Source organism: Ranitomeya imitator, chromosome 2 (genome assembly GCF_032444005.1).
Source record: "Ranitomeya imitator isolate aRanImi1 chromosome 2, aRanImi1.pri, whole genome shotgun sequence".
NCBI classification, from domain to species: domain Eukaryota; kingdom Metazoa; phylum Chordata; class Amphibia; order Anura; family Dendrobatidae; genus Ranitomeya; species Ranitomeya imitator.
The window spans coordinates 170,140,098-170,163,110 of record NC_091283.1 but is presented as its reverse complement, the minus strand read 5'-3'; the positions used below and the strand labels follow the sequence as shown (position 1 = coordinate 170,163,110).

The window sequence follows — 23,013 nt, the reverse complement described above, 5'->3', positions numbered from 1 at the left end:
CTCCCGATCTCACGCTGCTCCCGGGCCGGACTCTCTGCTCCCGATCTCACGCTGCTCCCGGGCCGGACTCTCTGCTCCCGATCTCACGCTGCTCCCGGGCCGGACTCTCTGCTCCCGATCTCACGCTGCTCCCGGGCCGGACTCTCTGCCCCCGATCTCACGCTACTCCCGGGCCGGACTCTCTGCCCCCAATCTCACGCTACTCCCGGGCCGGACTCTCTGCTCCCGATCTCACGCTGCTCCCAATCTCATGCTGCTCCCGGGCCGGACTCTCTGCTCCCGATCTCATGCTGCTCCCGGGCCGGACTCTCTGCTCCCGATCTCATGCTGCTCCCGGGCCGGACTCTCTGCTCCCGATCTCATGCTGCTCCCGGGCCGGACTCTCTGCTCCCGATCTCACGCTGCTCCCGGGCCGGACTCTCTGCTCCCGATCTCACGCTGTTCCCGGTCCGGATTCTCGGCTCCGGATCTCACTCCGCTCCTGGTCTATTATGTGGCAGTGACTGAATTGTCAGACTCAGAAACATTTATTGTACAAGACGCTCCCGGGCCGGACTTTTTGCTCCCGATTTCACGCTGCTCCCGGGCCGGACTCTCTGCCCCCGATCTCACGCTGCTCCCGGGCCGGACTCTCTGCCCCCGATCTCACGCTACTCCCAGGCCGGACTCTCTGCCCCCAATCTCACGCTACTCCCGGGCCGGACTCTCTGCTCCCGATCTCACGCTGCTCCCAATCTCATGCTGCTCCCGGGCCGGACTCTGTGCTCCCGATCTCATGCTACTCCCGGGCCGGACTCTCTGCTCCCGATCTCACGCTGCTCCCGGGCCGGACTCTCTGCTCCCGATCTCACGCTGCTCCCGGGCCGGACTCTCTGCTTCCGATCTCACGCTGTTCCCGGTCCGGACTCTCGGCTCCGGATCTCACGCTGTTCCCGGACCGGACTCTCTGCTCCCGATCTCACGCTGCTCCCGATCTCATGCTGCTCCCGGGCCGGACTCTCTGCTCCCGATCTCATGCTGCTCCCGGGCCGGACTCTCTGCTCCCGATCTCACGCTGCTCCCGGGCCGGACTCTCTGCTCCCGATCTCACGCTGTTCCCGGTCCGGATTCTCGGCTCCGGATCTCACTCCGCTCCTGGTCTATTATGTGGCAGTGACTGAATTGTCAGACTCAGAAACATTTATTGTACAAGACGCTCCCGAGCCGGACTCTCTGCTCCCGATCTCACGCTGCTCCCGGACCGGACTCTCTGCTCCCGATCTCATGCTGCTCCCGGGCCGGACTCTCTGCTCCCGGGCCGGACTCTCTGCTCCCGATCTCACGCTGCTCCCGGGCCGGACTCTCTGCTCCCGATCTCATGCTGCTCCCGGGCCGGACTCTCTGCTCCTGGGCCGGACTCTCTGCTCCCGATCTCACGCTGCTCCCGGGCCGGACTCTCTGCTCCCGATCTCACGCTGTTCCCGGTCCGGATTCTCGGCTCCGGATCTCACTCCGCTCCTGGTCTATTATGTGGCAGTGACTGAATTGTCAGACTCAGAAACATTTATTGTACAAGACGCTCCCGGGCCGGACTCTCTGCTCCCGATCTCACGCTGCTCCCGGGCCGGACTCTCTGCCCCCGATCTCACGCTGCTCCCGGGCCGGACTCTCTGCCCCCGATCTCACGCTACTCCCAGGCCGGACTCTCTGCCCCCAATCTCACGCTACTCCCGGGCCGGACTCTCTGCTCCCGATCTCACGCTGCTCCCAATCTCATGCTGCTCCCGGGCCGGACTCTCTGCTCCCGATCTCATGCTACTCCCGGGCCGGACTCTCTGCTCCCGATCTCACGCTGCTCCCGGGCCGGACTCTCTGCTCCCGATCTCACGCTGCTCCCGATCTCATGCTGCTCCCGGGCCGGACTCTCTGCTCCCGATCTCACGCTGCTCCCGGGCCGGACTCTCTGCTCCCGATCTCACGCTGTTCCCGGTCCGGATTCTCGGCTCCGGATCTCACTCCGCTCCTGGTCTATTATGTGGCAGTGACTGAATTGTCAGACTCAGAAACATTTATTGTACAAGACGCTCCCGGGCCGGACTCTCTGCTCCCGATCTCACGCTGCTCCCGGACCGGACTCTCTGCTCCCGATCTCATGCTGCTCCCGGGCCGGACTCTCTGCTCCCGGGCCGGACTCTCTGCTCCTGGGCCGGACTCTCTGCTCCCGATCTCACGCTGCTCCCGGGCCGGACTCTCAGCTCCGGATCTCACTCCGTCCTGGTCTATTATGTGGCAGTGAGTGAATTGTCAGACTCAGAAACATTTATTGTACAGTACACTACCATACACGACCAGCAGATGGCGCGCTCGCCCCTCCGCCGCTCTACCCAGCAGCTGCAGCCTCCTTGGTTGCGCCCAGTTCCTGTCTGTAGTCGGCATCTCTCTATGGTGGTGGCTGGACGATACCATTGAACAGGGAAGCGGGGGTGCTTTGCCGGTGTCCACAGTGGGTGACAGGAAGATGGCGCAGGCTCTGTCTGAGGACGAGTTCCAGCGGATGCAGGTAACGCTGCACTGAGGCCTGCTCAGGTGACAACTGACGCGTGACGTCATGACAAACAGCACGCTGACGTCATGTGTGAGCGGTAGGGAGGGTTTTGGTGAAGAGCCGCAGTCCTGAATGTCATTAGTTTTTCCATCACACAGAATGAATGGAGGTGGAGGATCAGCTGATGCCTGCCAGTCACTGTGTGCTGAGCTGGAGCTGAGCGCTCACCAGTCAGTGCAAGTGATGTCATCTGTCGGTGTCAGGTGCCAGTGATGTCAGATTTGTGTGCCAATGACATCAGACATGTGTGCCGGTGAAATCAGGCATGGGTGCCAGTGACATCAGAGGCTACGTTCACATTTGCGTTGTTGGGCGCAGCGTCGTCGACGCAACCAACAACGCATGTACACAACTCAAAATTTTTTGACGCATGCGTTGCCATAAACTAGTAATGTTCATGAATTTTGGCGCAGGGAAAACGCTACAAGTAGCGTCCTCCGCGCCCTGTCTGGTGCGTCAAATTGACACATGCATCGTAAAACGCAATACAACGCATACCGGCGCATGTCCATGCATCCCCCATGTTAAAGATAGGGGCGCATGACGGATGCGTCGACGACGCTGCGCCCAACAACGCAAATGTGAACGTAGCCAGACGTGTGCCGGTGACATCAGACATGTGTGCCAGGTGCCGGTGACATCAGACGTGTGCCGGTGACATCAGACATGTGTGCCAGGTGCCGGTGACATCAGACATGTGTGCCAGGTGCCGGTGACATCAGACATGTGTGCCAGGTGCCGGTGACATCAGACATGTGTGCCAGGTGCCAGTGGCATCAGATATGTGTGCCAGGTGTCGGTGACATCAGACATGTGTGCCAGGTGCCGGTGACATCAGACATGTGTGCCAGGTGCCGGTGACATCAGACATGTGTGCCAGGTGCCAGTGGCATCAGATATGTGTGCCAGGTGTCGGTGACATCAGACATGTGTGCCGGTGACATCAGACATGTGTGCCAGGTGCCAGTGACATCAGAGATGTGTGCCAGGTGCTGGTGACGTCAGACATGTGTGCCAGGTGCCAGTGACATCAGACATGTGTGCCAGGTGCTGGTGACGTCAGACATGTGTGCCAGGTGTCGGTGATGTCAGACATGCTAGGTGTGCCAGTGACGTCAGACATGTGTGCCAGGTGCCAGTGATGTCGGACGTGTGCCAGGTGTCGGTGATGTCAGACATGCTAGGTGTGCCAGGAGTCGGTGATGTCAGACATGTGTGCCAGGTGCCAGTGACGTCAGACATGTGTGCCAGGTGTCGGTGATGTCAGACATGTGTGCCAGGTGTCGGTGATGTCAGACATGCTAGGTGTGCTGTGGTGTCACCAATCAGTGATGCCCTTTCACCCCGCTGTCGGTGCCGTCCTGTGCTACCCTGTCAGTAATTGTGGCAACAAGAGAAAGGCAATAACAGCCAGCTCACCAGGCAGCCGCAGGTGCACGGAACCTCCACGCTGATCCACGTAGTAACAACAGGAAAGAAGAAAAAAGGAATTGGTTCCAGCTCCAGAAATGCTTCAATAAAATTGGTACTTTATTATTCCATAGGTAAAAAAGCGCAGGCTATAAAGCTCTCCAGAGCACAACGAGAAACGAGCAACGCGTTTCGATCTATACAGATCTTTATCAGAGCTACAAATACGGGAACAAAATCACATTAAATAGCCACCACTAACCAATGAACAGACACAATCAAATCATGTGATATATACAAATTCTATGAATAAAAAAACTCTAAACAAAACAATTAAATATACACAAAATATGCAATTAAAATCAAAACAAAAAAAGACAGAACATGAATAATACAGCTCTAGATTAATCTGATATTAATAATGATACATCAATTCATTACGCCTATTCAAACCGGCTGGAAACCGCGTGTTTAAATGGTAAATCCAGAAGGCTTCACGCTTGAAAAGGGATCTCTTAATGTTCCCACCCCGTGGAGATTTATTGACTCGTTCTATGCCATAAGCACGGAAACATGTAGTGTTACCAGCATGCTGAGTCGCAAAATGTTTGGAAGCCGCAGACATTGTGCGATTTGAGACTCCCGTATGATTTATGTCATGCAAATGTTCATAAATTCGTGTCTTCAATTTGCGAGAAGTGCACCCAATGTAAGATAGTCGACATGAAGTGCAATCAATTTTATAAACTGCAGACGTAGTATTACAATTGATATATTGTTTGATATTAAAACTTCTACAATCTGCAGAATCGCTAAAGGTTTTAGTGACATATGCATGAACACAGGTACTACATCTATTGCTACCACATTTATAGAAGCCTGTGACATCAAGCCATGTTTTATGTCTATTTTTGTCTGTGCAAAAAAGACTTGGCTTTTAAAGCACAGTTTTTACTGCAAAAAAGGATTAGTGACAGAAAAAACAAAATTGTGTTCCCAAAATGCCATAATAATAATCCTTTTTTGTCTTGTATTGGGTGGTATGGCAGATACATCGATGACCTACTGATTATTTGGGCCGCCGATGTGTCTGCCATACCGTCCTTTGTTGAATATTTAAATTCAAATGGATATAATATCCAGTTTACGTACAGACATGACAAAAGCCAAATCAATTTTTTGAATTTGAATTTGAGTGGTATTGCTGACCGACTTATTGAGACCAAAACTCACCATAAATCACTTAGCGGCAACACTGCGTTGCATACTAGTAGTGGTCATCCGAAACATACTATTCAAGCTATTCCTGTTGGTGAGTTCACTAGAGTGAAACGCAACTGCAGTAAAAACTGTGCTTTAAAAGACAAAATTGATATGGTATCAGCTAAATTAAAACGCAGAAATTATCCCCAGTGGACATTAAATAGAGCACGTAGGATTGTTGATCACAAGGAACGAAAAAATTTAATTACATCGGATTCATTGTCACCGCCTTTGGTGACATCGGCGGATGCCTATAAGAACCCTTTTTTGTGCTTGCAATTCAGTCCACAATTCAATCTAATTAAGGGTATTGTGAATACATTTTTGCCCATTCTATATGAAGATGACAGTTTAGCTGAGATTTTGAGAGCCGGCATTAATGTAATACCCAGGAGGGCTGTAACCATTGGCAATAGAATTTCGCCAAGTCTTTTTTGCACAGACAAAAATAGACATAAAACATGGCTTGATGTCACAGGCTTCTATAAATGTGGTAGCAATAGATGTAGTACCTGTGTTCATGCATATGTCACTAAAACCTTTAGCGATTCTGCAGATTGTAGAAGTTTTAATATCAAACAATATATCAATTGTAATACTACGTCTGTAGTTTATAAAATTGATTGCACTTCATGTCGACTATCTTACATTGGGTGCACTTCTCGCAAATTGAAGACACGAATTTATGAACATTTGCATGACATAAATCATACGGGAGTCTCAAATCGCACAATGTCTGCGGCTTCCAAACATTTTGCGACTCAGCATGCTGGTAACACTACATGTTTCCGTGCTTATGGCATAGAACGAGTCAATAAATCTCCACGGGGTGGGAACATTAGGAGATCCCTTTTCAAGCGTGAAGCCTTCTGGATTTACCATTTAAACACGCGGTTTCCAGCCGGTTTGAATAGGCGTAATGAATTGATGTATCATTATTAATATCAGATTAATCTAGAGCTGTATTATTCATGTTCTGTCTGTCTTTTTTTGTTTTGATTTTAATTGCATATTTTGTGTATATTGTTTTGTTTAGAGTTTTTTATTCATAGAATTTGTATATATCACATGATTTGATTGTGTCTGTTCATTGGTTAGTGGTGGCTATTTAATGTGATTTTGTTCCCGTATTTGTAGCTCTGATAAAGATCTGTATAGATCGAAACGCGTTGCTCGTTTCTCGTTGTGCTCTGGAGAGCTTTATAGCCTGCGCTTTTTTACCTATGGAATAATAAAGTACCAATTTTATTGAAGCATTTCTGGAGCTGGAACCAATTCCTTTTTTCTTCTTTCTAGTAATTGTGGCATGAGGTTGGGTGCAGGGAGTCGCACACCCCAGGGAGGAGCCATAGCTGTCCTGCTGCTGGGTAGTGCCCGTATCATTGGCTGTAACGTCTCCGTCACCACTGAGTTTTGGGTGATTAGATTGTCAGCTCTGTGGTCGCCTGCGGTCAGACTCCCCGTATTTCAGGCTGGGGCTGCCCTGTCGCCCGTGCAGCAGTGTATTGAGCGCTCGGTGACAACCCTGAGGGCGGTGGTAATGGCTGGTTGATCAGTTGTCGCCCCGTTTCCCCGGCATAGGGTCACATTCCTGTGATTTCCCAGCATGCAGCGGTGCTTTCCAGGTCACATGTGCACCATTAGTTCTGCATCCCGTGCTCGGCGGCCCTCGGTGTGACTGGAGTCCTTGTTTGCGAGGTCAGTGCCTGCTGTAGTTACAGGGACCACAGACCTAACGTCTGCAGCAAGGCTATTGTTCCCTGTTATCAGCCGTTCCCTGCCCCCTATCACATGATGTGTCTCTCTCCTATCACAGGCTCAGCTCCTGGAGCTCCGCTCCCAGAACTACCAGCTGTCTGACAACCTGCGGAAAAACAGCCAGGGTGAGTATAACCCCCATCCTCCCTGAGAGCTCCCTTCTGTACAGTCTTTCTTAAAGGGATTGTCCTTGTAGAACTTTAGAGATACAGTGGGAACGGAAAGTATTCAGAGCCCTTTACGTTTATCACTTTTTGTTTCATTGCAGCCATTTGGTAAATTCAGAAAAGTTCATTTTTTTTCTCATTAATGTACACTCTGCACCCCATCTTGACTGAAAAAAAACAGAAATGTAGACATTTTTGCAAATTTATTAAAAAATAAAACCTGAACTATCACATGACCATAAGTATTCAGACCCTTTGCTCAGTATTGAGTAGAAGCACCTTCTGAGCTAGTACAGCCATGAGTCTTCTTGGGAATGATGTAACAAGTTTTTCACCCCTGGATTTGGGGATCCTCTGCCATTCTTCCTTGCAGATCCTCTCCAGTTCCGTCAGGTTGGATGGTGAACGTTGGTGGACAGCCATTTTCCGGTCTCTCCAGAGATGCTCAGTTGGGTTTAGGTCAGGGCTCTGGCTGGGCCAGTCAAGAAGGGTCACAGAGTTGTTGTGAAGCCACTCCTTTGTTATTTTAGCTGTGTGCTTAAGGTCATTGTCTTGTTGGAGGGTGAACCTTCGGCCAAGTCTGAGGTCCCACACTCTGGAAGAGGTTTTCATCCAGGATCTCTCTGTACTTGGCCACAATCATGTTTCCTTCAATTACAACCAGTCCTCCTGTCCCTGCAGCTGAAAAACATCCCCATAGCATGATGCTGCCACCACCATGTTTCACTGTTGGGATTGTATTGGGCAGGTGATGAGCAGTGCCTGGTTTTCTCCACACATACCGCTTAAAATTATCACCAGAAAGGTCTATCTTCATCTCATCAGACCAGAGAATCTTATTTCTCATAGTCTGGAAGTCCTTCATGTGTTTTTTAGCAAACTCTATGCAGGCTTTCATATGTGTTGCACTGAGGAGAGGCTTCCTTCAGACCACTCTGCCATAAATCTGCCATAAAGGCCTGACTGGTGGAGGGCTGCAGTGATAGTTGACTTTGTGGAACTTTCTCCCATCTCCCTACTGCATCTCTGGAGCTCAGCCACAGTGATCTTGGGGTTCTTCTTTACCTCTCACCAAGGCTCTTCTCCCATGATTGCTCAGTTTGGCTGGACGGTCAGGTCTAGGAAGACTTCTGGTGGCCCCAAACCTCTTCCATTTAAGGATTATGGAGGCCACTGTGCTCTTAGGAACCTTGAGTACTGCAGAAATTGTGTTGTAACCTTGGCCAGATCTGTGCCTTGCCACAATTCTGTCTAATGAGCTCCTTGGCCAGTTTCTTTGACCTCATCATCCTCATTTGGTCTGACATGCGCTGTGAGCTGTGAGGTCTTATATAGACAGGTTAAAAAAAAAAAAAAAATATTACAGAGCAGCACAGCCGAGGCAGGGAAAAATAAGCGTGTACTTAAACAGTTAAATCCCCTGAATGCTGATCGGAGGTGCTCGCTTGAAGAAAAATAAATAACTTGCAGCTCCACAGAAGAAAAACAGCAGCGGCAGCACTCACCGATATTGCAGTTGGAAAAACTTGTTTATTCAAGCATGTAGAAAATCTTCACGGTCCGGGAGGGTGGGAAGCTGACAGGAGTGTGAGGGGAGAGACGACGGCCGTTTTGCGCTGCACAAAGCGCTTCTACGGGTCCATATCCAAAAGGAAGTGACGCCAGGAGAAATAGAAGAGTCCAGATTAGACTCCTCCTGCGCCACATTCCGATTGGAAACAACACAGGTGCATGTGCATAAAATTAAAACCATTTAAAAACAACAGCAATAATAAACCAGCAGTAGGAAAGAATAGCCGGACATCGCACGAAGTCATTATCGGATTACAAAACTAGATATATACAACTGGCTCTAATTCATCCCCATCCATGAGTAAACGGTCACAAACAAGAAATATATACGTCGGGTAGCCGGTACACTTTACAGGCATAATGCACAGAAACTAATATCATATCAAATAAGGGGACAAGGATTACAAAGAGGCGCGGTACTAAATAACCGCAAAATAGCGCAACATGCCATACTAGTTCACAAGAACACTGACATGTCAACCCTATCATTCAGGCCCGCCGGGCCACTTGCCCGGGTCCGCAAAATCCACTTAGCCTCTTTTCTAAGCAATAATTTATGCAAATCTCCCCCTTGTGTTGGCAATACCACTTTCTCAATACCTGCAAAGGTTAAAACCTCCGGATTCCCTTCATGATCTAATGCATCCAGGCAGCGGTTTACTTTTTGCTTCCAGTATGGTCCCATGGACCAGGAGATTAGATCTGTGATTAGGAGGCATTGGCACATATTGGAAAGAGATAAGGAGTTGGCGGGTAGAGCAGCCGGGGGGCCACTCATTTCCACTAGGCGTAGCACACGCATTAGAGATCCTTTGGTCCGTAACCGTATCACTAAACAACAGACCAATTGGTTGGATCAGGCAGTATTAAAAGGTAATTATCGTTGCGGCCATTGCCGTTATTGCCAATATCATCTTTTGGGGCGCACTTTGAGTATTGGGCCGGTTACACATGTGGTACAACAGTTTATTTCATGTAAAACTGAATATGTTGTGTATGTGGTCTTTTGTCCGTGCAGAAGGTTCTACATTGGTAAGACGATACGTAAATTGTATATCCGGTTTAGGGAGCATTTCAAGTCTATACTCTCGGGCAAAGGGGTACCTAGACTAATAAGTCATGTCAGGGAAATTCATGAAGGGAATCCGGAGGTTTTAACCTTTGCAGGTATTGAGAAAGTGATATTGCCAACACAAGGGGGAGATTTGCATAAATTATTGCTTAGAAAAGAGGTTAAGTGGATTTTGCGGACCCGGGCAAGTGGCCCGGCGGGCCTGAATGATAGGGTTGACATGTCAGTGTTCTTGTGAACTAGTATGGCATGTTGCGCTATTTTGCGGTTATTTAGTACCGCGCCTCTTTGTAATCCTTGTCCCCTTATTTGATATGATATTAGTTTCTGTGCATTATGCCTGTAAAGTGTACCGGCTACCCGACGTATATATTTCTTGTTTGTGACCGTTTACTCATGGATGGGGATGAATTAGAGCCAGTTGTATATATCTAATTTTGTAATCCGATAATGACTTCGTGCGATGTCCGGCTATTCTTTCCTACTGCTGGTTTATTATTGCTGTTGTTTTTAAATGGTTTTAATTTTATGCACATGCACCTGTGTTGTTTCCAATCGGAATGTGGCGCAGGAGGAGTCTAATCTGGACTCTTCTATTTCTCCTGGCGTCACTTCCTTTTGGATATGGACCCGTAGAAGCGCTTTGTGCAGCGCGAAACGGCCGTCGTCTCTCCCCTCACACTCCTGTCAGCTTCCCACCCTCCCGGACCGTGAAGATTTTCTACATGCTTGAATAAACAAGTTTTTCCAACTGCAATATCGGTGAGTGCTGCCGCTGCTGTTTTTCTTCTGTGGAGCTTATATAGACAGGTGTGTCTATTTCCAAATCAAGTCCTATCAATTTAACTAAACACAGCTGGACTCCAATGAAGGAGCAGAACCATATCAAGTCCCCTCTATAATTTGTAAAGCGCTGCGGAATATGTTGGCGCTATATAAATAAAATTATTATTATTATTATTATTATATCAAGGAGGATCACAAGGAAATGGACAACATGTGACTTAAATAGGAGTGTCTGAGCAAAGGGTCTGAATACTTATAACCATGTGATATTTCAGGGTTTTTTTTTCAATAAATTTGCAAAAATCTCTACATTTCTGGTTTTGTTTCAGTCAAGATGGGGTGCAGAGTGTACAGTAATGTGAAAAAAATGAACTTTTTTTGAATTTACCAAATTGCTGCAATGAAACAGAGTGAAAAATTTAAAGGAGTCTGAATACTTTTCGTACCCACTGTATGTGATCACTAACACAAGCGGAATCAGGTGTGACATATTGGTGCCTGCTGGGCTCTGCCTTTGGTGGTCAGACACCTTGTCCCTTGAAGCCACGGCTGACTGACCACTGAACTGAGGGCCAAGCTGATACCTAGAGTAAAAGATGCTGCACCGCCCCTTTTACATTGTACATCTAGCTGGGGGACCCCATTACTGTGCCGTTCGCGATAACCTGCCAGTCATATCCGTAACACCATCTACTTTTCCAGAACTCTCATCTCTGCGTCAGAAACATGTGTCCATGGAGAAGGAGTACCAGAAGGCCCAGAAGGTGAGGTCGCCACTGTCATCTGGGGATTTAACAACACGGGGGGGGGGGGAAGGAGAAAAAATGGTGAATGTGGGAACCAGCTGGAGCATTTCTCAGAGAATTTATGGAAAGTGAAAGAACCATTACTGTACTGAGAACAGGGGTCTCCTTACCCCCCTGAGGCTGACCGCCTGCTGCCATCAGTGTGACCACCACTACAGGCATTCTGTGTCAGTGGCTCTCCAAAACGCAGGACCCTCATCAATCAGACATTGACCTTTCCTGCAGGAAGATCCCTCTAACAGATCTCCTCTTTTTCTATGTCTGAGGGGCTCAGTGGGGTTTTCTTGTATATTTGTTTTCCCTGGAGCGTCCCTTTAACCATCTGCTCGCAGCGGAGGCCGTGTGCCCTTTTGCGTCGTTCCCCTTGGTCTTGTGTTTGTCGCTCTGGTGCTGTTCTGTTTTTTATCACTTTCTGCTTTATTCACAGGCCCTCAGCAAAAGCAAGAAAGCCCAGGTAAGACGGGACCCCCAGAAATAAGCAGGACCTCTGATTCTTTGCATATGGCGGTTAGCTTGCAATAAAGCTATTACTGTGGCGCAGCTTCCAGGGGCTTCCAGTCTCGTCTGATTGCTGCATGGCTAGTGCAATATTAAGGGGACATATGTGTAACAATGTACAATATCTGTGCCCCTTTAGCTCGTTCTCATAAATGGCTTTACACAGCAGGATTAGGTGCTGCATTCAGTGCTTCAGAGCTGAACTTATTCTTCTCCAATCTGGGTAATACAAGCAGGAGGGGACCTAAGGATTGCGGCACCTTTGGGATCTCATTGGTATGTGGTTTCTGGTGTCGTGAGTTACTGTGTTACTTCTCCTGCAGGAGGTGGAGGCGTTATTGGGGGAGAACGAAATGCTCCAAGGAAAACTACACAGTCAGGAGGACGACTTCAGGCTGCAGAACAGCACCTTAATGCAGGAGCTGTCCAAGGTACCCAGGCGTTAGGGGGTCTGCCCGCTCTGGGGTGGGGTTTATTGCTGCCTGCTTGCTCACTCATGTCTTTGTACACAGCTGTGCTCCCAAATTGAGCAACTGGAAACCGAAAACCAGCAGCTGAAGGAAGGGGGTCCATCTGCGAGGGGCGTCCCCGGAGCTGCAGAGGGCGAGCTGAGAAGACTACAGGCAGAGAACACGGCGCTACAGAGGACTATTGGATGTAAGACTCGTAGCCTCAGTGATTGGGGCCATTATGTCATATGGTGGTTATCACCCAGCTTGCCCAGATACTGAACGGCAGATCAGCCTGGCTATCCACCGTACAACCCCTGATTCATTGGGTAGATTTGCCATTCACATGTCTGTGTGACAATATTAACCCCTTCCCGACCTTTGACGCCACGTAGGCGTCATGAAAGTCGGTGCCAATCCGACCCATGACGCCTATGTGGCGTCATGGAAAGATCGCGTCCCTGCAGATCGGGTGAAAGGGTTAACTCCCATTTCACTCGATCAGCAGGGACAGGGGGAGTGGTAGTTTAGCCCCCCCCCCCCCCCCCCCGTGGCTACAATCGCTCTGATTGGTTGTTGAAAGTGAAACTGCCAATCAGAGCGATTTGTAATATTTCACCTATTATAACGGGTGAAATATTACAATCCAGCCATGGCCGATGCTGCAATATCATCGGCCATGGCTGGAAACACTAATGTGCCCCCACCCCACCCCACCGATCGCCCCCCCAGCCCCCTGATCTGTCGGGTACACTGCTCCGGCTCCCCTCCGTCCTGTGCGCCGCTCCCCCCGTGCTCTTGTCCGCTCCCCCCGTGCTCCAATCACCCTCCCCCGTGCTCCAACCACCCCCCCTGCACTCCGATCCACCCCCCCTGCAGTCCGATCCACCCCCCCTGCAGTCCGATCCACCCCCCGATGCTCCAATGCACCCCCCGTGCTCCGTTCCACCCCTCCCGCGCTCCGATCCACCCGCCCATGCTCCGATCCCCCTCCCCCCCCCCCCCCCCCCGTGCTCCCCCCACACCCCATCATACTTACCGATCCTGCCGGGGTCCGTCCGTCTTCTCCCTGGGCGCCGCCATCTTCCAAAATGGCGGGCGCATGCGCAGTGCGCCCGCCGAATCTGCCGGCCGGCAGATTCGCTCCAAAGTGCATTTTGATCACTGAGATAGATTATATCTCAGTGATCAAAATAAAAAAAATAATAAATGACCCCCCCCCCTTTGTCACCCCCATAGGTAGGGACAATAAAAAACTAAATAATTTTTTTTTTTCCACTAATGTTAGAATAGGGTTAGGGTTAGGGGTAGGGTTAGGGCTAGGGTTAGGGTTTTGGTATGTGCACACGTATTCTGGTCCTCTGAGGATTTTTCCGCTGCGGATTTGATAAATCCGCAGTGCTAAACCGCTGCGGATTTATGGCGGATTTACCGCGTTTTTTCTGCGCATTTCACTGCGGTTTTACAACTGCGATTTTCTATTTGAGCAGTTGTAAAACCGCTGCGGAATCCGCAGAAAGAAGCATGTGTACAGTGATTTTTGTTTCCCATAGGTTTACATTGAACTGTAAACTCATGGGAAACTGCTGCGGATCCGGAGCGTTTTCTGCAGTGTGTGCACATACCTTTAGAATTAGGCTATGTGCACACGGTGCGGATTTGGCTGCGGATCCGCAGCGGATTGGCCGCTGCGGATTCGCAGCAGTGTTCCATCAGGTTTACAGTACCATGGAAAACCAAATCCGCTGTGCCCATGGTGCGGAAAATACCGCGCGGAAACGCTGCGTTGTATTTTCCGCAGCATGTCAATTCTTTGTGCGGATTCCGCAGCGTTTTACACCTGTTCCTCAATAGGAATCCGCAGGTGAAATCCGCACAAAAAACACTGGAAATCCGCGGAAAATCCGCAGGTAAAACGCAGTGCCTTTTACCCACGGATTTTTCAAAAATGATGCTGAAAAATCTCACACGAATCCGCAACGTGGGCACATAGCCTTAGGGTTAGGGTTGGAATTAGGGTTGTGGTTAGGGTTGTGATTAGGGTTATGGCTACATTTGGGATTAGGGTTAGGGGTGTGGGGGGGTTAGTGTTGGAGGTAGAATTGAGGGGTTACCACTGTTTAGGCACATCAGGGGTCTCCAAACGCAACATGGCGCCACCATTGATTCCAGCCAATCTCGTATTCAAAAAGTCAAATGGTGCTCCCTCAATTCCGAGCCCCGACGTGTGCCCAAACAGTGGTTTACCCCCACATATGGGGTACCAGCATACTCAGGATAAACTGAGCAACAATTACTGGGGTCCAATTTCTCCTGATACCCTTGTGAAAATAAAAAAATGCTTGCTAAAACATCATTTTTGAGGAAAGAAAAATGATTTTTTATTTTCACGGCTCTGCGTTGTAAACGTCTGTGAAGCACTTGGGGGTTCAAAGTGCTCACCACATATCTAGATAAGTTCCTTGGGGGGTCTAGTTTCTAAAATGGGGTCACTTGAGGGGGGTTTCTACTGTTTAGGCACACCAGGGGCTCTGCAAACGCAACGTGACGCCCCCAGACCATTTCATCAAAGTCTGCATTTCAAAAGTCACTACTTCCCTTCTGAGCCCCGACGTGTGCCCAAACAGTGGTTTACCCCCACACATGGGGTATCAGAGTACTCAGGAGAAACTGGACAACAACTTTTGGGGTCCAATTTCTCCTGTAACCCTTGGGAAAATAAAAAATTCTGGGCTTAATAATTTTTTTTGAGGAAAGAAAACGTATTTATTATTTTCACGGTTCTGCATTATAAACTTCTATGAAGCACTTGGGGCTTCAAAGTGCTCACCACACATCTAGATAAGTTCCTTTCGGGGTCTAGTTTCCAAAATGGGGTCACTTGTTGGGGGTTTCTACTGTTTAGCCACACCAGGGGCTCTGCAAACGCAACGTGACGCCCGCAGACCATTTCATCAAAGTCTGCATTTCAAAACGTCACTACTTCACTTCCGAGCCCCGGCATGTGCCCAAACAGTGGTTTACCCCCACGTATGGGGTATCAGCGTACTCAGGAGAAACTGGACAACAACTTTTGGGGTCAAATTTCTCCTGTTACCCTTGGGAAAATAAAAAATTGCAGGCTAAAAGATCATTTTTGAGAAAATATTTTTTTTTTATTTTCATGGCTCTGCGTTATAAACTTCTGTGAAGCACTTGGGGGTTCAAAGTCCTCACCACACATCTAGATTAGTTCCTTTGGGGGTCTAGTTTCCAAAATGGGGTCATTTCTGGGGGATCTCCAATGTTTAGGCACATAGGGGCTCTCCAAACATGACATGGTGTCCGCTAATGATTGGAGCTAATTTTCCATTTAAAAAGCCAAATGGCGTGCCTTCCCTTCCGAGCCCTGCCGTGCGCCCAAACAGTGGTTTACCCCCACATATGGGGTATCAGCGTACTCAGGACAAACTGGACAACAACATTTGGGGTCCAATTTCTCCTATTACCCTTGGCAAAATAGGAAATTCCAGGCTAAAAAATCATTTTTGAGGAAAGAAAAATTGTTTTTTATTTTCATGGCTCTGCGTTATAAACTTCTGTGAAGAACCTGGGGTTTTAAAGTGCTCAATATGCATCTAGATAAGTTCCTTGGGGGGTCTAGTTTCCAAAATGGGGTCACTTGTGGGGGAGCTCCAATGTTTAGGCACACAGGGGCTCTCCAAACGCGACATGGTGTCCGCTAACAATTGGAGCTAATTTTCCATTCAAATAGTCAAATGGCGCGCCTTCCCTTCCGAGCCCTGCCGAGTGCCCAAACAGTGGTTTACCCCCACATATGAGGTATCGTCGTACTCGGGAGAAATTGCCCAACAAATTTTATGATCCATTTTATCCTATTGCCCATGTGAAAATGAAAAAATTGAGGCGAAGAATTTTTTTGTGAAAAAAAAGTACTTTTTCATTTTTACAGAGCAATTTGTGAAGCACCTGAGGGTTTAAAGTGCTCACTAGGCATCTAGATAAGATCCTTGGGGGGTCTAGTTTCCAAAATGGGGTCACTTGTGGGGGAGCTCCAATGTTTAGGCACACAGGGTCTCTCCAAACGCGACATGGTGATGGAGATAATTTTTCATTTAAAAAGTCAAATGGCGCTCCTTCCCTTCCGAGCCTTACCATGTGCCCAAACAGTGGTTTACCCCCACATGTGAGGTATTGGTGTACTCAGGAGAAATTGCCCAACAAATTTTAGGATCCATTTTATCCTGTTGCCCATGTGAAAATTAAAAAATTGAGGCTAAAAGAATTTTTATGTGAAAAAAAAGTACTTTTTCATTTTTACGGATCAATTTGTGAAGCACCTGGGGGTTCAAAGTGCTCACTATGCATCTAGATAAGTTCCTTGGGGCGTCTAGTTTCCAAAATGGGGTCACTTGTGGGGGTGCTCCAATTTTTAGGCACACGGGGGCTCTCCAAACGTGACATGGTGTCCGCTAAAGAGTGGAGCCAATTTTTCATTCAAAAAGTCAAATGGCGCTCCTTCCCTTCCAAGCCCTGCCGTGCGCCCAAACAGTGGTTTACCCCCACATATGAGGTATCGGCGTACTCAGGACAAATTGGAAAACAACTTTCGTGGTTCAGTTTCTCCTTTTACCATTGGGAAAATAAAAAAATTGTTGCTAAAAGATAATTTTTGTGACTAAAAAGTTAAATGTTCATTTTTTCCTTCCATGTTGCTTCTGCTGCTGTGAAGCACCTGAAGGGTTAATAAACTTCTTGAATGTGGTTTTGAGTACCTTGAGGGGTGCAGTTTTTAGAATGGTGTCACTTTTGGGTATTTTCAGCCATATAGACCCCTCAAACTGACTTCAAATGTGAGGTGGTCCCTAAAAAAAATGGTTTTGTAAATTTCGTTGTAAAAATGAGAAATCGCTGGTCAAATGTTAACCCTTATAACTTCCTAGCAAGAAAAAAAAATTGTTTCCAAAATTGTGCTGATGTAAAGTATACATGTGGGAAATGTTATTTATTAACTATTTTGTGTCACATAACTTTTCGCCAAATTTCCGTTTTTATCACAAATAAACGCAGAATTTATTGACCTAAATTTACCACTAACATGAAGCCCAATATGTCACGAAAAAACAATCTCAGAACCGCTAGGATCCGTTGAAGCGTTCCTGAGTTATTACCTCATAAAGGGACACTGGTCAGAATTGCAAAAAACGGCAAGGTCTTTAAGGTCAAAATAGGCTGGGTCATGAAGGGGTTAATAGCACAGCTACATCAGCAGATACATACCCAGTTTTCCGGGAGCGGATACAACTCCCATTTACTACCTGGCTACAGTTCACACCTGCTGCTTTCCTGTATGTCCATTTATTGGGGTGATTTCTGCTTTGCAGCCATTCAGGAACGACATGAGAAGGAAATGGCATCACTGAAGAGCCACGAAACGCCAGCCAGTGGTCTTCGCAGCTCAGGTGCAGGTCTGGAGAGCGGGTCGCAGGATGTACAGACAGACGGACAGAGCCCTGGACAGCAGGTGGTCTGCACTGCGCCGGCGTCAGTAGTGGTGCGCTGTATATAGGGATGCGGCTCTTGTGACCTGTTGTCTCTTATAGGACGGCGAGCAGTCCAGCAGCTGGGAGCCAAGGGAGGATAATCTGCAAGGTGAGTGGGCCGCCATCACTGAGGTCAGCCCCCACATGTGAGAGGGAGAGAGCCAGGCACCTATGACGCTGCTTATCCCCACGCGGAGAAAGAATCGGGCATGCCATGTCCATATCTCGTACAAAAGCGGCAAGTGTAGCCAGTGATCATCCATTGCAGTGGTCTTTACAGGGGCTGACCCATTTCAGGGGTCCGAACTGAGCTTTACTCACCCTCCCGGGATCCAGCGCTGCTTTGGTCTGACGGCTGCATGGGTGACGCCACGTCAATCACTGAGACCAGCTGTCCTGCCAATGTAGACAGCACAAGTTTTCAGGTCAGTGATTGGCTGCAGCACTGTAAACGTTACCTCACCGCTGCAGCCCATCAACAAAGGCAAGGAAGCACTGTACACCAGGAGTGTTAGTGAAAGCTCAGGTTATTTTTCTTTTTTTACATCCCTGTGATAATTGGAAAAAAAAAAATCTTTAGAACAGGACAATCCCTTTAAGCTGCGGCTCCAAGCATCAGTTTTAAACAATTCTGTGAGCTTGTGCTTCTACACAGCAATCAGTCCCAACAAGCAGCGCTGCAGTGTTAAAGGGACTCTGTCACCTGAATTTGGAGGGAACAATCTTCAGCCATAGAGGCGGGGTTTTCGGGTGTTTGATTCACCCTTTCCTTACCCGCTGGCTGCAATATTGGATTGAAGTTCATTCTCTGTCCTCCATAGTACACGCCTGCGCAAGGCAAGATTGCACCTTGTGCAGGCATGTACTACGGAGGACAGAGAATGAACTTCAATCCAATATTGCAGCCAGCATGCAGCCAGAGGGTAAGGAAAGGGTGAATCAAACACCCGAAAACCCCGCCGCTATGGCTGAAGATTGTTCCCTCCAAATTCAGGTGACAGAGTACCTTTAAGTACCGTCATTGTGCAGCGTAGTGTCCTACCTGGAGGAGGATGTAAGACCATTTCAGTCTCCTATATATAGGAGGAGGCCCTGATTTGTTCCCTAGTAGATGGGAGCTGCAGTGTAAAGCATGGAGCACAGCCTGAGTACTTTCTCTATTTCTTCAGGTGTAACACTGAAACTGGCGACCCAGACGGAAGAGAACAAACTGCTGAGAGACAAAATAAGCGCACTACAGGTCGGTACTGTGGCCATTGGGAGTAGGGTCTTATGTGGGTAGATCCTCTGCATTATACCAATCGATCTCTGCTGGTCTTACATGATCCAGGGCAGGGATCTGGCACAAATGTTCTCCTTTTTTATGTGCAGGGAGAGCTCTCCAAACTGCAAGAGGAAAGCACAAAGGTACGACCCAGGTTCTGCACTTCTCTATCACGCTATGTGTTTCAATTCATCCCCATTTGCAAGATCTCTGCTTGCTGTCAAGCTCAAACTTGTATAGACCTAGCACATCAGCCAGGTGAGGGTTAACTGCACTTGTATCCAGACAGTCCTCTGTGAGCTGAGCGGCCTGGGCTTCGGACTGCTGGCCTGCGCTCATACACTGCAGCAAAGTGTAAAGATTAGAGATTTGTGCCCCTTTATCAGGTCTGAACACTGACAGCAAAAAGTTTTGAAAACTGAGGAAGTGGATGATAAAACTGCAGATGTTCCCACATCCAATGATTGCACAGATCTTATAATCCAGCCATTCTGTTATCTGATACTAATAAGGATTTTTCCTTTTTTACTGTGATAGATTTCTGAAAAGTTAAAGAAGAAACATGACAGGTGAGAGACTGGTTGGTACAAAGGAGGGTGCAGAACGCTGCGGTAGGGATGCTGCGGTACGGATGCTGCGGTACGGCAGGGTGGTTCTTATTCTGAAGACGTAGTGAAATGTTCATTGGATCAAACATGAGGCTCCTGATAATCCTAAATAAAAGATCATCTGGGAACCTGTGCAGCATGAAAGGGGGCGACATGATCTGCTCCCTGCAGCATGAACCACAGCAAGAAGTGTAGACCGGCTCAGGAGTTATAGGACACCACGTATTACTGCCAAACCTGCCACAAGTCAGGGAAAACGCAGCTCACACTATGAACCGGGCAGCAGTCCACTCCGCTCCGGGTCACTGCTGGGAAAACTTGGCATGATTAACAGGTCTATAACAAATAGGAAGAGACTAAATAGGCAAATCTGAGCTGTTCTCCCCTTAGCTTGGTCCCTCTCCTTTCTGTGGCCTCGCTCCTCTCCCTTCCATGCCCGAGCTCCTTTACACAGTTGGCCCCCTCTCCTTTCTGCGCCTGGCACCTTCTCTTTTCGGTGCCTGGGACCATCTCCTTTTCGTACTCGGGCCTCTCTTTTTTTTCATACCTGGCACTTTTTCTTTTCTACATCGAGGCCTCTCTCCTTACCATGCCCGGCACCGAGCATCTCTCTTCTCGTGTCCCGAGCTTCTCTCATCTCGTGTCCCGGGCTTCTCTCTTCTCATGTCCTGGGCTTCTCTCTTCTCGGGTCCTGGGCTTCTCGTGTCCTGGGCTTCTCTCTTCTCGGCTCCTGGGATTCTCGTGTCCCGGGCTTCTCTCTTCTCGTGTCTCGGGCTTCTCTCTCTTCGTGTCCTGGGCTTCTCTCTTTTCGTGTCCTGGGCTTCTCTCTTCTCGTTTCCTGGGCTTCTCTCTTCTCGTGTCCTGGGCTTTTCTTCTCGTGTCCCGGGCTTCTCTCTTTTCATGTCCTGGGCTTCTCTCTTTTCGGCTCCCGGGCTTCTCTCTTTTCGTGTCCCGGGCTTCTCTCTCTTCGTGTCCTGGGCTTCTCTCTTTTCGTGTCCTGGGCTTCTCTCTTCTCGTTTCCTGGGCTTCTCTCTTCTCGTGTCCTGGGCTTTTCTTCTCGTGTCCCGGGCTTCTCTCTTTTCATGTCCTGGGCTTCTCTCTTTTCGGCTCCCGGGCTTCTCTCTTTTCGTGTCCCGGGCTTCTCTCTTTTCGTGTCCCGGGCTTCTCTCTTTTCGGGTCCCGGGCTTCTCTCTTTTCGGGTCCCGGGCTTCTCTCTTTTCGGGTCCTGGGCTTTTCTTTTCGTGTCCCGGGCTTCTCTCTCTTCGGGTCCTGGGCTTTTCTTCTCGTGTCCTGGGCGTCTCTCTTTTCGTGTCCTGGGCTTCTCTCTTCTCGGCTCCCGGGCTTCTCTCTTCTCGTGTCCTGGGCTTCTCTCTTCTCGTGTCCTGGGCTTTTCTTCTCGTGTCTCGGGCTTCTCTCTTTTCATGTCCTGGGCTTCTCTCTTCTCGTGTCCCGGGCTTCTCTCTTCTCGTGTCCCGGGCTTGTCTCTTTTCGTGTCCTGGGCTTCTCTCTTCTCGTGTCCTGGGCTTCTCTCTTCTCGTGTCCCGGGCTTCTCTCTCTTCGTGTCCTGGACTTCTCTCTTTTCGTGTCCTGGGCTTCTCTCTTTTCGTGTCCCGGGCTTCTCTCTTTTTGTGTCCTGGGCTTCTCTCTTCTCGGCTCCCGGGCTTCTCTCTTCTCGGCTCCCGGGCTTCTCTCTTCTCGTGTCCCGGGCTTCTCTCTTCTCGTGTCTCGGGCTTCTCTTTTCGTGTCCTGGGCTTCTCTCTTTTTGGCTCCCGGGCTTCTCTCTCTTCGTGTCCTGGGCTCCTCTCTTTTCGTGTCCCGGGCTTCTCTCTTCTCGTGTCCCGGGCTTCTCTCTTTTCGTGTCCCGGGCTTCTCTCTTTTTGTGTCCTGGGCTTCTCTCTTCTCGGCTCCTGGGCTTCTCTCTTCTCGGCTCCCGGGCTTCTCTCTTCTCGGCTCCCGGGCTTCTCTCTTCTCGGCTCCCGGGCTTCTCTCTTCTCGTGTCCCGGGCTTCTCTCTTCTCGTGTCCCGGGCTTCTCTCTTCTTGTGTCCCGGGCTTCTCTCTTCTCGTGTCTCGGACTTCTCTTTTCATGTCCTGGGCTTCTCTCTTCTCGTGTCCCGGGCTTCTCTCTCTTCGTGTCCTGGACTTCTCTCTTTTCGTGTCCCGGGCTTCTCTCTTCTCGTGTCCCGGGCTTCTCTTTTCATGTCCTGGGCTTCTCTCTTTTCGGCTCCCGGGCTTCTCTCTCTTCGTGTCCCGGGCTTCTCTCTTTTCGTGTCCCGGGCTTCTCTCTTTTCGGGTCCTGGGCTTTTCTTTTCGTGTCCCAGGCTTCTCTCTCTTCGGGTCCTGGGCTTTTCTTTTCGTGTCCCGGGCTTCTCTCTTCTCGTGTCCTGGGCTTTTCTTCTCGTGTCCTGGGCTTCTCTCTTCTCGTGTCCCGGGCTTCTCTCTTCTCATGTCCCAGGCTTCTCTCTTTTCGTGTCCCGGGCTTCTCTCTTTTTGTGCCCTGGGCTTCTCTCTTCTCGGCTCCCGGGCTTCTCTCTTCTCGGCTCCCGGGCTTCTCTCTTCTCATGTCTCGGGCTTCTCTTTTCATGTCCTGGGCTTCTCTCTTTTCGGCTCCCGGGTTTCTCTCTTTTCGTGTCCCGGGCTTCTCTCTTTTCGTGTCCCGGGCTTCTCTCTTTTCGTGTCCCGGGCTTCTCTCTTTTCGGGTCCCGGGCTTCTCTCTTTTCGGGTCCCGGGCTTCTCTCTTTTCGGGTCCTAGGCTTTTCTTTTCGTGTCCCGGGCTTCTCTCTCTTCGGGTCCTGGGCTTTTCTTCTCGTGTCCTGGGCGTCTCTCTTTTCGTGTCCTGGGCTTCTCTCTTCTCGGCTCCCGGGCTTCTCTCTTCTCGTGTCCCGGGCTTCTCTCTTTTCGTGTCCCGGGCTTCTCTCTTTTCGTGTCCCGGGCTTCTCTCTTTTCGTGTCCCGGGCTTCTCTCTTTTCGTATCCTGGGCTTCTCTTCTCGGCTCCCGGGCTTCTCTCTTTTCGTGTCCCGGGCTTCTCTCTTTTCGTGTCCCGGGCTTCTCTCTCTTCGTGTCCTGGGCTTCTCTCTTTTCGTGTCCTGGACTTCTCTCTTCTCGTGTTCTGGGTTTCTCTCTTCTCGTGTCCTGGGCTTCTCTCTTCTCGTGTCCTGGGCTTTTCTTCTCGTGTCCCGGGCTTCTCTCTTTTCGTGTCCTGGGCTTCTCTCTTCTCGTGTCCTGGGCTTCTCT

The 23,013-nt window shown here is 49.4% G+C and overlaps 1 protein-coding gene across 4 annotated transcripts in view; it reads left to right on the top strand.

Annotated features, from left to right (window-relative positions):
* Window positions 1–2,389: 2,389 nt before the first annotated feature.
* The window catches only part of GRIPAP1 (GRIP1 associated protein 1), a 76,486-nt gene continuing 55,862 nt past the window's right edge, over window positions 2,390–23,013 (top strand). Inside the window, exons 1-11 of one of the 4 annotated variants that reach the window (XM_069747938.1) lie at window positions 2,390–2,539; window positions 7,074–7,140; window positions 11,315–11,376; window positions 11,846–11,872; window positions 12,240–12,347; window positions 12,429–12,573; window positions 17,750–17,889; window positions 17,969–18,017; window positions 19,078–19,148; window positions 19,280–19,315; window positions 19,710–19,741. In XM_069747938.1, coding sequence (XP_069604039.1) covers window positions 2,498–2,539; window positions 7,074–7,140; window positions 11,315–11,376; window positions 11,846–11,872; window positions 12,240–12,347; window positions 12,429–12,573; window positions 17,750–17,889; window positions 17,969–18,017; window positions 19,078–19,148; window positions 19,280–19,315; window positions 19,710–19,741 — 779 coding nt within the window. In that variant the 5' untranslated portion in view covers window positions 2,390–2,497. The remainder of the gene's footprint in view (window positions 2,540–7,073; window positions 7,141–11,314; window positions 11,377–11,845; window positions 11,873–12,239; window positions 12,348–12,428; window positions 12,574–17,749; window positions 17,890–17,968; window positions 18,018–19,077; window positions 19,149–19,279; window positions 19,316–19,709; window positions 19,742–23,013) is intronic. The other 3 variants (XR_011318025.1, XM_069747939.1, XR_011318024.1) reach the window with 3 other exon arrangements.